An 11,573-nucleotide genomic window follows, 5' to 3' on the forward strand; every position below is an offset into this window, starting at 1 on the left:
TACAGTTAGAACACAATCCCAGAACACTGAGATAGTCCCAATAAAAGCTGTTTCGCTTTGAAGACTATTAAGTTTTGAATTCTATACTTGTGCCTGCACATAAAAACAATACCATTTGTTCCAAATGGTCTATTAGACTTAGACAAGTGTTACAAAATATACAAAACTGTTTCCCTGAACTTCTACTTTAAGTTCTAACAAAACAAGTGTGGTAATTCCATTTACCGTACGAACCCAAACTCAAAGCACCAAGCACATACCTATGGTAATAAGTGTTTAAGGTGTTAGTGTGTGTGGGTGTTGTTTAGGTGTTCACACATCTTGTCAGCACATCTGATTGCACTTTCCTCACTCCCGCATGTCACGGTCTTCTCATTAACTCTTGAAATTTCTTTCATTGTTCTCAACTTCCTGACAAGTCCAGGCTGGCGAGATGGCGGAGGTGGAAGGGAGTGGGAGACATGGTTCTGGATAGTGTTTGAAAGTCTGGTCTGGTCTGGTCTTTTGACGCCCAGGGGCTTTAACCATAACCATAATCGGTCTACCCTTTTCCCAGAAGTCAAAAAGACTGGACTGGACTGCAAAAGACCACAGTCTGCCGTCTTTTTGCAGTCTTTAGACCAGTTTCAGTCTGCACCAGTTTTAACCAGTCTATGACTGGTCTTTAGGCTAATATTTTAAGATTATGAATCAGTAAATTTATTAACATGTCTACTGGCTTTAAAACGAGCCCAAGAACGTTAAATTCGGTTGGGAATTGGTGTTTCTATAAAATAAATCTGGTACATCTACTATTTCCAAAAATATTTTACAATTTAATTCATATCTCTCTCAATTCTTTACCAAATTGTATGTTCTTGGGTGCGTTTTAAAGGGTATTTAAGGGGTTACAAAAGACGGGTTCAGGTTAACCAGTTTTTTTGCGGTCCTAACATCTCAAAAATAAAAGACCGTAACCGCAGGTCTGGTCTTTTGCTGTCTTGGTCCGGTCTGGTTACAGTGTTTTTCCAGTCACGAGATCGGACTTCTAAACACTAGTTCTGGAGATCAGAGTCATGTGTAGAGGATCCTGTAACCCTGGAACAGCCACATGCAATATAGATGTTGTGGTTTCAAGTAGAGTTGATTTGTTAAGAAGTATCAACATACAAAATGACAAACAAAAGTAAATACAATGCAACTGTCATGCAAGAAGTAGGTAAGTGATACTATGCTGCTACAACCCTATTATGATGATCTGGGATTATTCAGCTGCCCAAGGTATCTGGATGTTCTGGCCCTAGTACTCTTTTATGCAGATCCAGGACTTTCAGCTGCAGCTCCCCAGCCTCCTCATATTTTCCTTCATTTGAATATGATGAATGGAAGATTATTTATGCTGGTCAAGGTATCTGGATGTTCTGGCCCCAGTACTCTTTTATACAGATCCAGGACTTTCACCTGCAACTCCCTAGCCTCCTCATATTTTCCTTGCTTTAAATATGTCAAATGCAAGATCATTCATGCTACCAAGGTAGCTGGATGTTCTGGCCCCAGTACTCTGTTACACAGATCCAGGACTTTCAGCTGCAGCTCCCCAGCCTCCTCATATTTTCCTTGTCTGAAATATGATGATGCAAGATTATTCATGCTACCCAAGGTATCTGGATGTTCTGGCCCTAGTACTCTTTTATGCAGATCCAGGACTTTCAGCTGCAGCTCCCCAGCCTCCTCATATTTTCCTTCATTTGAATATGATGAATGGAAGATTATTTATGCTGGTCAAGGTATCTGGATGTTCTGGCCCCAGTACTCTTTTATACAGATCCAGGACTTTCACCTGCAACTCCCTAGCCTCCTCATATTTTCCTTGCTTTAAATATGTCAAATGCAAGATCATTCATGCTACCAAGGTAGCTGGATGTTCTGGCCCCAGTACTCTGTTACACAGATCCAGGACTTTCAGCTGCAGCTCCCCAGCCTCCTCATATTTTCCTTGTCTGAAATATGATGATGCAAGATTATTCATGCTACCCAAGGTATCTGGATGTTCTGGCCCTACTACTCTTTTACACAGATCCAGGACTTTCAGCTGCAGCTCCCCAGCCTCCTCATATTTTCCTTGATTTGAATATGTGAATGCAAGATTATTCATGCTGACCAAGGTAGCTGGATGTTCTGGCCCCAGTACTCTGTTACACAGATCCAGGACTTTCAGCTGCAGCTCCCCAGCCTCCTCATATTTTCCTTTATTTGAATATGTCAATGCAAGACTTCCCATACTGGTCAAGGTATTTGGATGTTCTGTCCCCATCACCCTATTATGCAGATCCAGGACTTTCAGCTGCAGCTCCTCAGCCTCCTCATATTTTCCTTGTCCCGAATATGTTGATGCAAGATTATTCATACTACCCAAGGTGTCTGGATGTTCTGGCCCCAGTACTCTGTTACACAGATCCAGGACTTTCAGCTGCAGCTCCCCAGCCTCCTCATATTTTCCTTGATCTGAATATGTCATTGCAAGATTATTCATGCTGGTCAAGGTATTTGGATGTTCTGGTCCCAGTACTCTTTGATGCAGATCCAGGACTTTCAGCTGCAGCTCCCCAGCCTCCTCATATTTTCCTTGATCTGAATATGTTAATGCAAGATTATTCATGCTGACCAAGGTACCTGGATGTTCTGGCCCCAGTACTCTTTGATGAAGATCCAGGACTTTCAGCTGCAGCTCCTCAGCCTCCTCATATTTTCCTTGATGGAAATCTGTCAATGCAAGATTATTCATGCTATGCAAGGTATTTGGATGTTCTGGCCCCAGTACTCTTTTACACAGATCCAGGACTTTCAGCTGCAGCTCCCCAGCCTCCTCATATTTTCCTTGATTTGAATATGTCAATGCAAGATTATTCATGCTACTCAAGGTATTGGGATGTTCTGGCCCCTGCTTCTTTATCCCTACTTCTACAATTTTATATTGAAAATATTCTGCATCTTTCCACATTCCATCTTTATCGAACACATAACTAAACTTAGAATATTCCTTATCATTAAACACTCTTTCAAAGCCATTTTCCTCCTGTAATTGGTAAATGGCTTTGATGTGTGGCACAAGAAGCCTGTTGAATGCAATGTTCTCAACTGTCATCTCCTCTGTGATACAGTTCACAAGAATCAATTTTGACACTTGCATCATGCGCTTCTTTTGAGATATTGACATTCTATCTCTACTCCATTGATGCATCAATGGATGAATGGCATGAGTTTCTACAGAGGTTGAGTGCTGCTTGATCAAAGAAAAGGACATAAGAACCCTAACTCCTTCATGAAAGAAGAATTGATTCCAAGACTGATCTTTTTCAAGCTGAAGCAATTTATTCATATGTGTTTCAACTTCTTTTTCTAGTCCACTATGCAGTCCTTTGGAGAACTCAACAGCAGCCTTTTCAAAGGCAGCCTCAATGATATTCTCATGATGTAGAAATGCAGCAGTTTCCAGAATAAGAAGAGCAGCCTGAGCAGCTGCTCTACCATGCCCATCAGATTTCCTGTTTGCCCTTGATTCAATTTCATTGAATGGCAAATCCCATGTTTCATACACTGTATGATTGTACTGAGATGCACCCCTAAATGAAGGGTGGTTCATAAGCTTCTTCCTGTGTTGAGAGAGATGCTCAAGATAATTATCAATACTGCAGAGACCAGCTTCAATGGAAGCTCCTGCTTGATCAACAGCTAGAGGTAAGCAGCAGAGCTCATTTACAATTTGTTGAGCTATGTTGTAAACATCTTCAGAATGCCCAGTTAGATGGCTGGCTTTCAGCAGGAGTGATATGGCTTCCTTTTCAGCCATCTGATTAACTTCAACAGAATTTTCATAAGATGTCACCCGCCCAAGAGATCGATTTCTGCTAGTAACCAGAATATTGCCCTGAGAACCAGATGGAATAAATTTTTCTACCACTTCAGGTGCACCATCAGCGTTGTCAAACACAAGCAGCCATTCACTCTGCAGAGATCCAATCCAGATCACAGAAGACTCAGAGGACACAGAGACACCAGCAGCTTTAGCCTCAGGATGAGAGCAAAGACCCTTCAACCCAAGGGCAATGGTATCTTCAGAAGATGCATCAATCCAGAAAACATGAGAGAATATAGATGTACTACATAGTCATAAGATCAGAAATATAGTATGTGAAGAAACTTACCTTTCAGCCATCTTTTCAACAAACTTCAGACAAATCTGTGTCTTGCCGATACCCCCCATACCATACAACAAAAAAGACTTCCTGCTTCTATCTACTTGATCTTGAGGTGAAAAGTGATCCATCAGCCTCTTGAGAACATCCTCACGGCCTGTAAATAAGGCACTGGAATTGGGTCTTTGTGGAACAAGGAGTGTATCATCTTGACCCCCACTGGCATGTTCATGGACCTCAATCTTGTAAGTCTGATCAATATCTCAAACAATCAAAGCTGTTGTCACACTACACACATTTTGCGCCACATAGAGTGTTGTATCCCTTATAACGAAATTGTGAGCTCCCGGAAATACATTCTAGGATTCCAAAAGACAAGGGGCATGAGCCAAAGAATTTATTCATGCATTATAAACACACACCAGAGACGTTCCTCCCCCCGTAACCTCCGGCACCCTCATAAATGTGGACCTAAATCTCGTCAGGATGCTATCTGCTAGGGTGGAAATCATGAACTCCAACCTCGAAGTGCTAGGGCGTGGGTGTTCATTACGTGGGCGGTCTGCACCCATGAGCCAGTCAAGCATCCCCTTGAACTTTCCTTTCAAACGATTTTCACGAGGGCAACTAGAATCAGACATCGTGGTTCAGAAGAGAGTTGTGAATGCTGTGCGGCGTCAATTTTCCAGATGGGTAACAGATCGTTTCACAGAGTCAGCTGACGTCTGTTCCTCTCAAACTGCTGAGCGCTCCGAGTTAACGCGCAGTGGCGTGCCTCAGCGTAGGAGGCACTGGAAAGGACGGCGGTCAAAGAAGAAGTGTGAGAAAAAGAAACAAAACAACGCCTTTCACCAGACTCAAGGGGACGAAGAGATGGCATGCTATTTCGTTTCAGATATTCACAAGAGCAGCAGATCCACTATGGAGACACCACCAGAAACTTGAAATAAACATTAAATTACATTGATTGCTGAAAGACGAGCACACATACCTAGCTTCTTTACCACCATCCAAGTAGACCTTAGTGATCCCTGTCTCGCTAGACGCCATTCCGGCTCTACCTCCTGTCATCCAGCCTCGGCGTCCCTCACATTCCTTCTCATCCCTCTCCCTACTATCATCCTCACTAATCCACACGAGATCCCATCGTAATTCATATCCTGTAGGAGGACAAGGATCCACTGCGGCCAACGGATTGCAAGGATGATCTTGGTTTCCTGCAGCTCAGGCCTCGCCTCGCAGATCCTACAAAAGACCAACCAATTAGCTCATCATCAAGAGGGGAGGCATGATGTTGTACCAAGCGGTTATGCGAAACTCTATTGTCAGGCTGATGGAATGATTACGATCGAAGATCCAAAGTCCTACCTATCGAAGTATCGAATGATGGAAGCACAACGAGGCGTCTGTGCACCACCACCGGAATTTCTTGGGTTGGATTATTGTCGTTACGGTGAGCCATCGGTACAGCTGCGGAGGACTGAGATCTAAGTTGGGCGAACCAAAAAACGGCATCGTCACGAAGTTCGGGGCAGCCGATCGCCGCAGGAGTTGGTATGGGTGAGTGAACCACCTTCTGGTAATGGTGCTTTAGAAAGGGAAGCGTCACTCGAACCATGGATGCTCACCTGATAAACAGCACAAAACGTCTACTGTTGCATGACTAGCCTCTCCTCTGCGCCGTAAAAATGTACGGTCCATTGTTCGTCGTCCTGAACATGGTGTTACAGGGAGCTTTCCGGTCTAATAATATCCCAAAACACCTGTGTTGAGTTCATGGGGGGGTATGGTGCACAATGTGAACTGTAAGATAGATGATCAGAAGATGGACGCTTCGAGGAAAGTTGATGAAAGCAGGCCCATACATAAACTTCAGCGAACTTGATGATCGCCTCTCCGTTTCTCGTTGCCAGTGATCTTTCACTTCACTCGAAGGGTGGTTGATGTGGGTTTCCAAATCAACCGCGGACCAGGATTACGGTGATGACATCAGGAAAAAAAAAATGTATATGTAGTTTTCTGATTGAATATGTACCCTCAGTAGTTTTCTTCAGAAAGTCAGTAGCTTCCATTGCTCCAAGTAGTGCTGATAAACTCTGGTTATGCACCCATAGTCCAGGTACACTCAGTTCATTTGTTCATAAACTCAATAGCTTCCAATATTTTCAACTCATTTCCCCATAGACCTTGATTGTTGTTCCTACAGTGTCAGTAGACCAAGTAGTTTCTGCTCGAAATATTGAGGTTGCTTGACTATTTCAGTAGACTCCATGGATTTCACCATCTGTCATATACATTGTCAAAAATAGTGCAAACACCGTGAATCGAACCCTCAGCTCCACAAGACATCTCGGGGGTGGACAAGAGAGCAATCTAGCAGCTGCACCATACAACTTTTTAAAGCAACTAAACAGAGCTCACTAGATGCTGTTGTCACATAGCCACGCCCAAATCTGAGGTGAGGACTTAGACAAAATTTCATTCATTGATTGTCGGTGTTTGGCCACACTTGATTTGGGCATCCCACAACCTGCCCACAAACTCCTCAACCACTACCATCATCGATCATCCATGACGCCCACTCACGACCGCCGCACCACCACCGTCACCAATGGCCAACACAACCCACAACCCTCATTGACCACCCACAACCAGCCTGGCATGCCCCAACACCACAAGAACAACACAGCAACGCCACGTCACCAGCTCTGGCAAGAAAACGAGTGCCTGCAACATCGACGTGACAACGAGGATAGTGACAACGTTGTGTGCCAACCCAGGTGAGCTAACACAACCCCTGCCCCCCATTCCTTTAGTCATACAATGTTCAGGTGCCACGTCGCTAGAAGCGACATGGCAACCAAACGACGAATGACAACCAATTCGCTGTTCGTCGTCCGGACTGACACAACACAACAACGGTGCAACGCCAACACAGGACAGCGACGACTCAACAACAATACGGAACTACCATGCGACTACGACACGGGACACGGATGTGCCACGTCATCCCAGATGGCGACAATGCATGCCGTCATCACTGTCCACAGTAGACAGGTGAGCACATCACATTGTAAGCCCCACCAGCTCCTCTTGTTCCCCTTTGTAATAGCCACAACCCACTTAGCAGCCATCATAACCACCGCCATGTCATCACCTCGCCCTCTGCTACATTGAGCAATGTGACCTGACGATGATGACAACAACACACGACAATGGCTACATGATGATGGAGATGGATGGACGACAATGATACAGGTGGCGGAATAACAGACGACAAACCACAGTGCACAACATGACGAAAATGCCATGACGATGGACGATGCAAAGACAATGATGACGGACAACAACATCAACGATGCTTGAGTGCTCCCTCCCGAACCTGAATGAGGATACCCTGGTGTCCTTCATCTGTGTAATGTTATCCATTATTTTCACCTTTCATACTTTCTTGGATATTGGCTTTAAGCCTCTTTATTAGTGTGGCTGTTATTGTAGAACCCCCTTNTGNTATTAGATAGTCGAAATGCCATTTATACCCCTAATTTAATTTGGAAACAAGAAAATTAGTGGCCATCTACAAAGAAATCAGTAGATTCAGTACACACAATTAGCTCTGGCAGCAAGGTGTACCAGTGCCTACCTAAGTGGAAGGAGGGTGTACCGAGGGCTATCAGGTGCAAGGGAAGAACTATCTGGGCTACTGAGATGTCACAGTAAACTACCGGAGCGACTCATGGGGGGGACTAGACTACCAGGGTATTATAAATACTAGAGCTACATTGACCTACTGACTCAAGAGATTTTCTCCTGATGGAGACGTTTGTGGAAAACAAGGACACGAGGGCTGTGAGCGAAAAAGTAGTCGAACAAATCGGAATAGATAGCCCTCCACCGGTTTGAAAGCTTGTGCGCCATGCGTGAACTTGCAATTCCGTGTCAGGTTTATTCTCAATGAGCGATGACAGATTAAATACTCACCCAGCGAATGTCGAGCAGGAGAACTGGACAGCTCTGCAAATGTAACAAGAGATTCCCAGGCGCGCGAATGGTAAGCTAGCAAAGTTGGTGGAGATGTTGGTATCAAATCTGGGATTAAACTATCCAGAAACCCTGGTTTCCCCTGAACAACCCAGGGTTTCCAAAGTGCTTGCGTAGAAACCTTGTTTCCACAAGAAGCAGAGCTCAGAATATTTGAAGTCCACCACATGCACATGCATAAGTTCAAGTTGGCGGCAGGGGTCATCAACCTTTCAAGTAGCAAGGGACTATGGAAGGGAGCAGTGGCATCCCTAAACCACTCCCGCTCTCCTACATCTATGTAAGTATAGCTACCCGTCCAAACCCTCATCTTGTTTGCATCTTGTAGCATCGTGTAGACCATGAACCAATATTATTTACCATGGTAACCACTTGTTGAGTGGGCGCATCGCATCGTGCAACGATACGTGTGCGACAAGGGATGTGCATGATGGAGTTCAACTCGTCGCGCTCTCTTCTCATCATGACCCGGGGAGCCAAGATCAATTTAAATTTGCACGCGTCGGCATCTAGGAATTTAACTCCGACATGGGGTTCCTCAAAATAACCCATCGACTGATGGAAGGGGGATTTCTACCAAATGCAGAAGAAACCCAGGGTTCCACGTGAAAAGGGGGTTTCTGGTTAGATTGATCCTCAAATCCGTGTTGAACATTGAATGTTTGTTTTGGTCGTTGTCTCTTTCCACTACCTCGACGAGTCGACAAATTTCACTATTCCCGCATATAACCACAACAAATGTTCCCCACACCAACTGCCTCGTTTAATCCTCCAACTATTGATATTGCATGCATATAGCCACCTCCGGAGTTCCCCAACCTACGTGCAGGCGCCTCCCTCATTCTTTCTTTCTGTTTTGCAACGGGGGGAATTCTTAGCATACAAGACCATCAGCTGCATCGTGGGCGTTTGCAGCTTTCGACGCTAATGCATCAGCATACATTCTCGCAAAAGGCGGCCTGCGTTCATCATGTGAGAAAAATCAATGGCGCGTCCAGGAACGCCAACTGGACTTTATAGATTGGGACCAGCTTGTTGATCTGCATGCTTGGCTTACAGGACGCAAACATTGCATTGGCATCTACCAAGGACACTCTCTTAGCCTCTCCCCCTCAGGCCTAGAAGAACTCGACACACCGATCTCTGCAACTTTTCAGTTCCTCTCATCAGTTCTTGCACCCAACGACGAAAGAATCTATGCCTTGCAAGTGGGCGTGGCGACTAATAGAAGGGGTGTCGATTAGCGTCGAGGATTACGAGGGGGGCGTCGCGAAGGGCGGATGAGAAGGTTAGCTGAATCCCAGGCGATGGACGACATCGATGCAGACGAAGTGCCCGCAGAGGACAGTGATGTCCTCACTCCCGACCGCTCCATCGAACAACCAACGCGACACCGCTTGAAATTGATCGCCCAAGTGAGTGAATACTGGCTCCTCTCCAAACTAGCTACCGTCTCGGACGAACAGATGCTCGAGCTGACAGTGGACAAACCTCTGAACCCACGACACATTCACGCCTTCTCGCCCACTCCCAAAATCTGGCGAATCATCCTGCTGGGTTCTGGCACCCTGCTCACCCTACTCACGCATCAAATGCTCGCTATCCACGCGGACCTCATGTTGGCGGACAAGCTTGTCCCGCAGGGCGTGCTAGCTCTCATACTCAGCAAGACAGAACTCATCATCGTGAAGAAGTTCCCCGGAAATGGAGATAAAAGTCAGGAAGAGATGATGCATCTCGCTGTGGAAGGCGCGTGGAAGGGATTCGCGTATGTTTTTTCTCTGAGCATTTGTCTTGTCACGAACTTACTCGCACTATAAAGTTACAACAAGCCTATCTCTCTATATACGACCACTCCTCTGAAGAGGTACTTTTCTTTCGTGCATGAGGGTTCGAGCCTCTCCCCGTTTCAGGTACCTCCTCAGTGTTTGCTGAGAACGTTCAGTTGTATCCCGCTCACGCACCGTGGTGTAGCCAAGAGCGTGGTTGTTTGCACTGTTGTGGAGAGGGAGGTACAGATGCCGGAGTACGAAAGGATTATTTTGATGGGTGTTGCGAGGTTGCAGGGGTTGTTGTTGATGCGCTTTCGGGTGTTTCTTCGTGACTGGGCTATGTCCAAGACATCTACGTCTTCTTCTACCACCAGCACCCCAGCACCCCTACACCCCAACTCGCTATCCCAATTGCCATCATCGAACATGCGTGAATGCCCCGATCAACGCGTCACAACCGCTTGGTCAACTACTCTACAAGCCAATCACCCATAAAACACACGTTCCTTTGAAAACAGTAGACATTGAGAACATACTTAGTACGATGAACTAAAGCCTTTTGTAGATGAAGTTTCAAATGTCTAGCTGCATAACCAAAAGGGTAACCATTCCTACAGGGCCAAAATTTACAATAGCCACCCATCTTTCGAGGTCTTATCAGTGCCCCCCTAATTCCTGCAGGAATCCGGTCATTCCTGCGGATTCCGGTGGATTCCGGAGGAATAAAATTTGGCAGGGAGGCCTGCAATTTTTTTCATTCCGGTGCCTTATCATTCCGGCGGAATTTGGGCATTCCGGAATTGACACCGGAATCCACAGGAACGGAACACAACGGAACGGAATGCAACAGATTTGTTTGGATGTATCGTTTGTTTATTTCACTCGTGTTACCAAACAAAGCCAACGTTCATTCCTTCCCATCCCCCACCATCACGTTTCTCCTCCGCCCCCTTCTGACCGCCCATCTAGGATGACAACCACAACAACCACGACGGCGGCACATGACCCGTTAACGGGCATGTAACAACGAGACGACCAGGCGAGCATGTCGTCGCAACGAGGCAAACGAAGGCGTGGCGGAGAGACAACGACAAACCATGACATTGGTTCGTCGTCATTCATCCTCTTTGCAACCCCGTGAGTCCCCTTGCTGCTTTCTCATTGCTGACGGGTTTTTCAAGTGCAACGTCGCCCATGGCGACGAAATCATCTACATCCAACTAACAACAGACACGACGACCACCCACTGCTCAGGAAAACACCCCACCACCCTCGAAAACACCCCAGCTTCCACGAAAACGACACGCCGCCCACGAATCAATGCCCAGCGCCCATCTACACTGCCAGCGGACATAGAAACAGCCCACCACACTCACGAAAACACCCTAGCGCACACGACAACCCCATGCCACCCATGAAACGACGCCCAGCACCCATCTTACACCGCCATCGCACACGAAACAACGCCCAGCATACACGAAAACCCCACGCCGCTTAGGGTTAGGGTTAGGGTTAGGTTAGGGTTAGGGTTAGGTTAGGGTTAGGGTTAGGTTAGGTTAGGGTTAGGGTTAGGGTTAGGGTTAGG

The 11,573-nt window shown here is 46.1% G+C and overlaps 3 protein-coding genes across 3 annotated transcripts; 2 read left to right on the forward strand and 1 right to left on the reverse strand.

The window, feature by feature from the left end:
- Positions 1 to 6,746: 6,746 nt before the first annotated feature.
- Positions 6,747 to 7,541, forward strand: LACBIDRAFT_322549 (uncharacterized protein; the record flags this gene model as incomplete). Its single annotated transcript, XM_001875566.1, has 3 exons — positions 6,747 to 6,955; positions 7,007 to 7,232; positions 7,449 to 7,541. 3 exons carry the CDS (start codon positions 6,747 to 6,749, stop codon positions 7,539 to 7,541), a joined length of 528 nt encoding a protein of 175 aa, XP_001875601.1.
- A 380-nt stretch (positions 7,542 to 7,921) lies between these two features.
- Positions 7,922 to 8,421, reverse strand: LACBIDRAFT_308577 (GPI-anchored small secreted protein; the record flags this gene model as incomplete). The annotated part of the gene is made up of 2 exons (XM_001876011.1): positions 7,922 to 8,100; positions 8,157 to 8,421. The coding sequence occupies 2 exons, from the start codon at positions 8,419 to 8,421 to the stop codon at positions 7,922 to 7,924; spliced, it is 444 nt and encodes a 147-aa protein (XP_001876046.1).
- Positions 8,422 to 9,523: 1,102 nt separating this feature from the next.
- On the forward strand, positions 9,524 to 10,483 carry LACBIDRAFT_322550 (uncharacterized protein; the record flags this gene model as incomplete). The annotated part of the gene is made up of 3 exons (XM_001875567.1): positions 9,524 to 9,984; positions 10,039 to 10,083; positions 10,162 to 10,483. The coding sequence occupies 3 exons, from the start codon at positions 9,524 to 9,526 to the stop codon at positions 10,481 to 10,483; spliced, it is 828 nt and encodes a 275-aa protein (XP_001875602.1).
- Positions 10,484 to 11,573: the final 1,090 nt, after the last annotated feature.

The sequence above is a fragment of the Laccaria bicolor genome, genomic scaffold (assembly GCF_000143565.1).
Source record: "Laccaria bicolor S238N-H82 LACBIscaffold_3 genomic scaffold, whole genome shotgun sequence".
Classification (NCBI taxonomy): Eukaryota; Fungi; Basidiomycota; class Agaricomycetes; order Agaricales; family Hydnangiaceae; genus Laccaria; species Laccaria bicolor.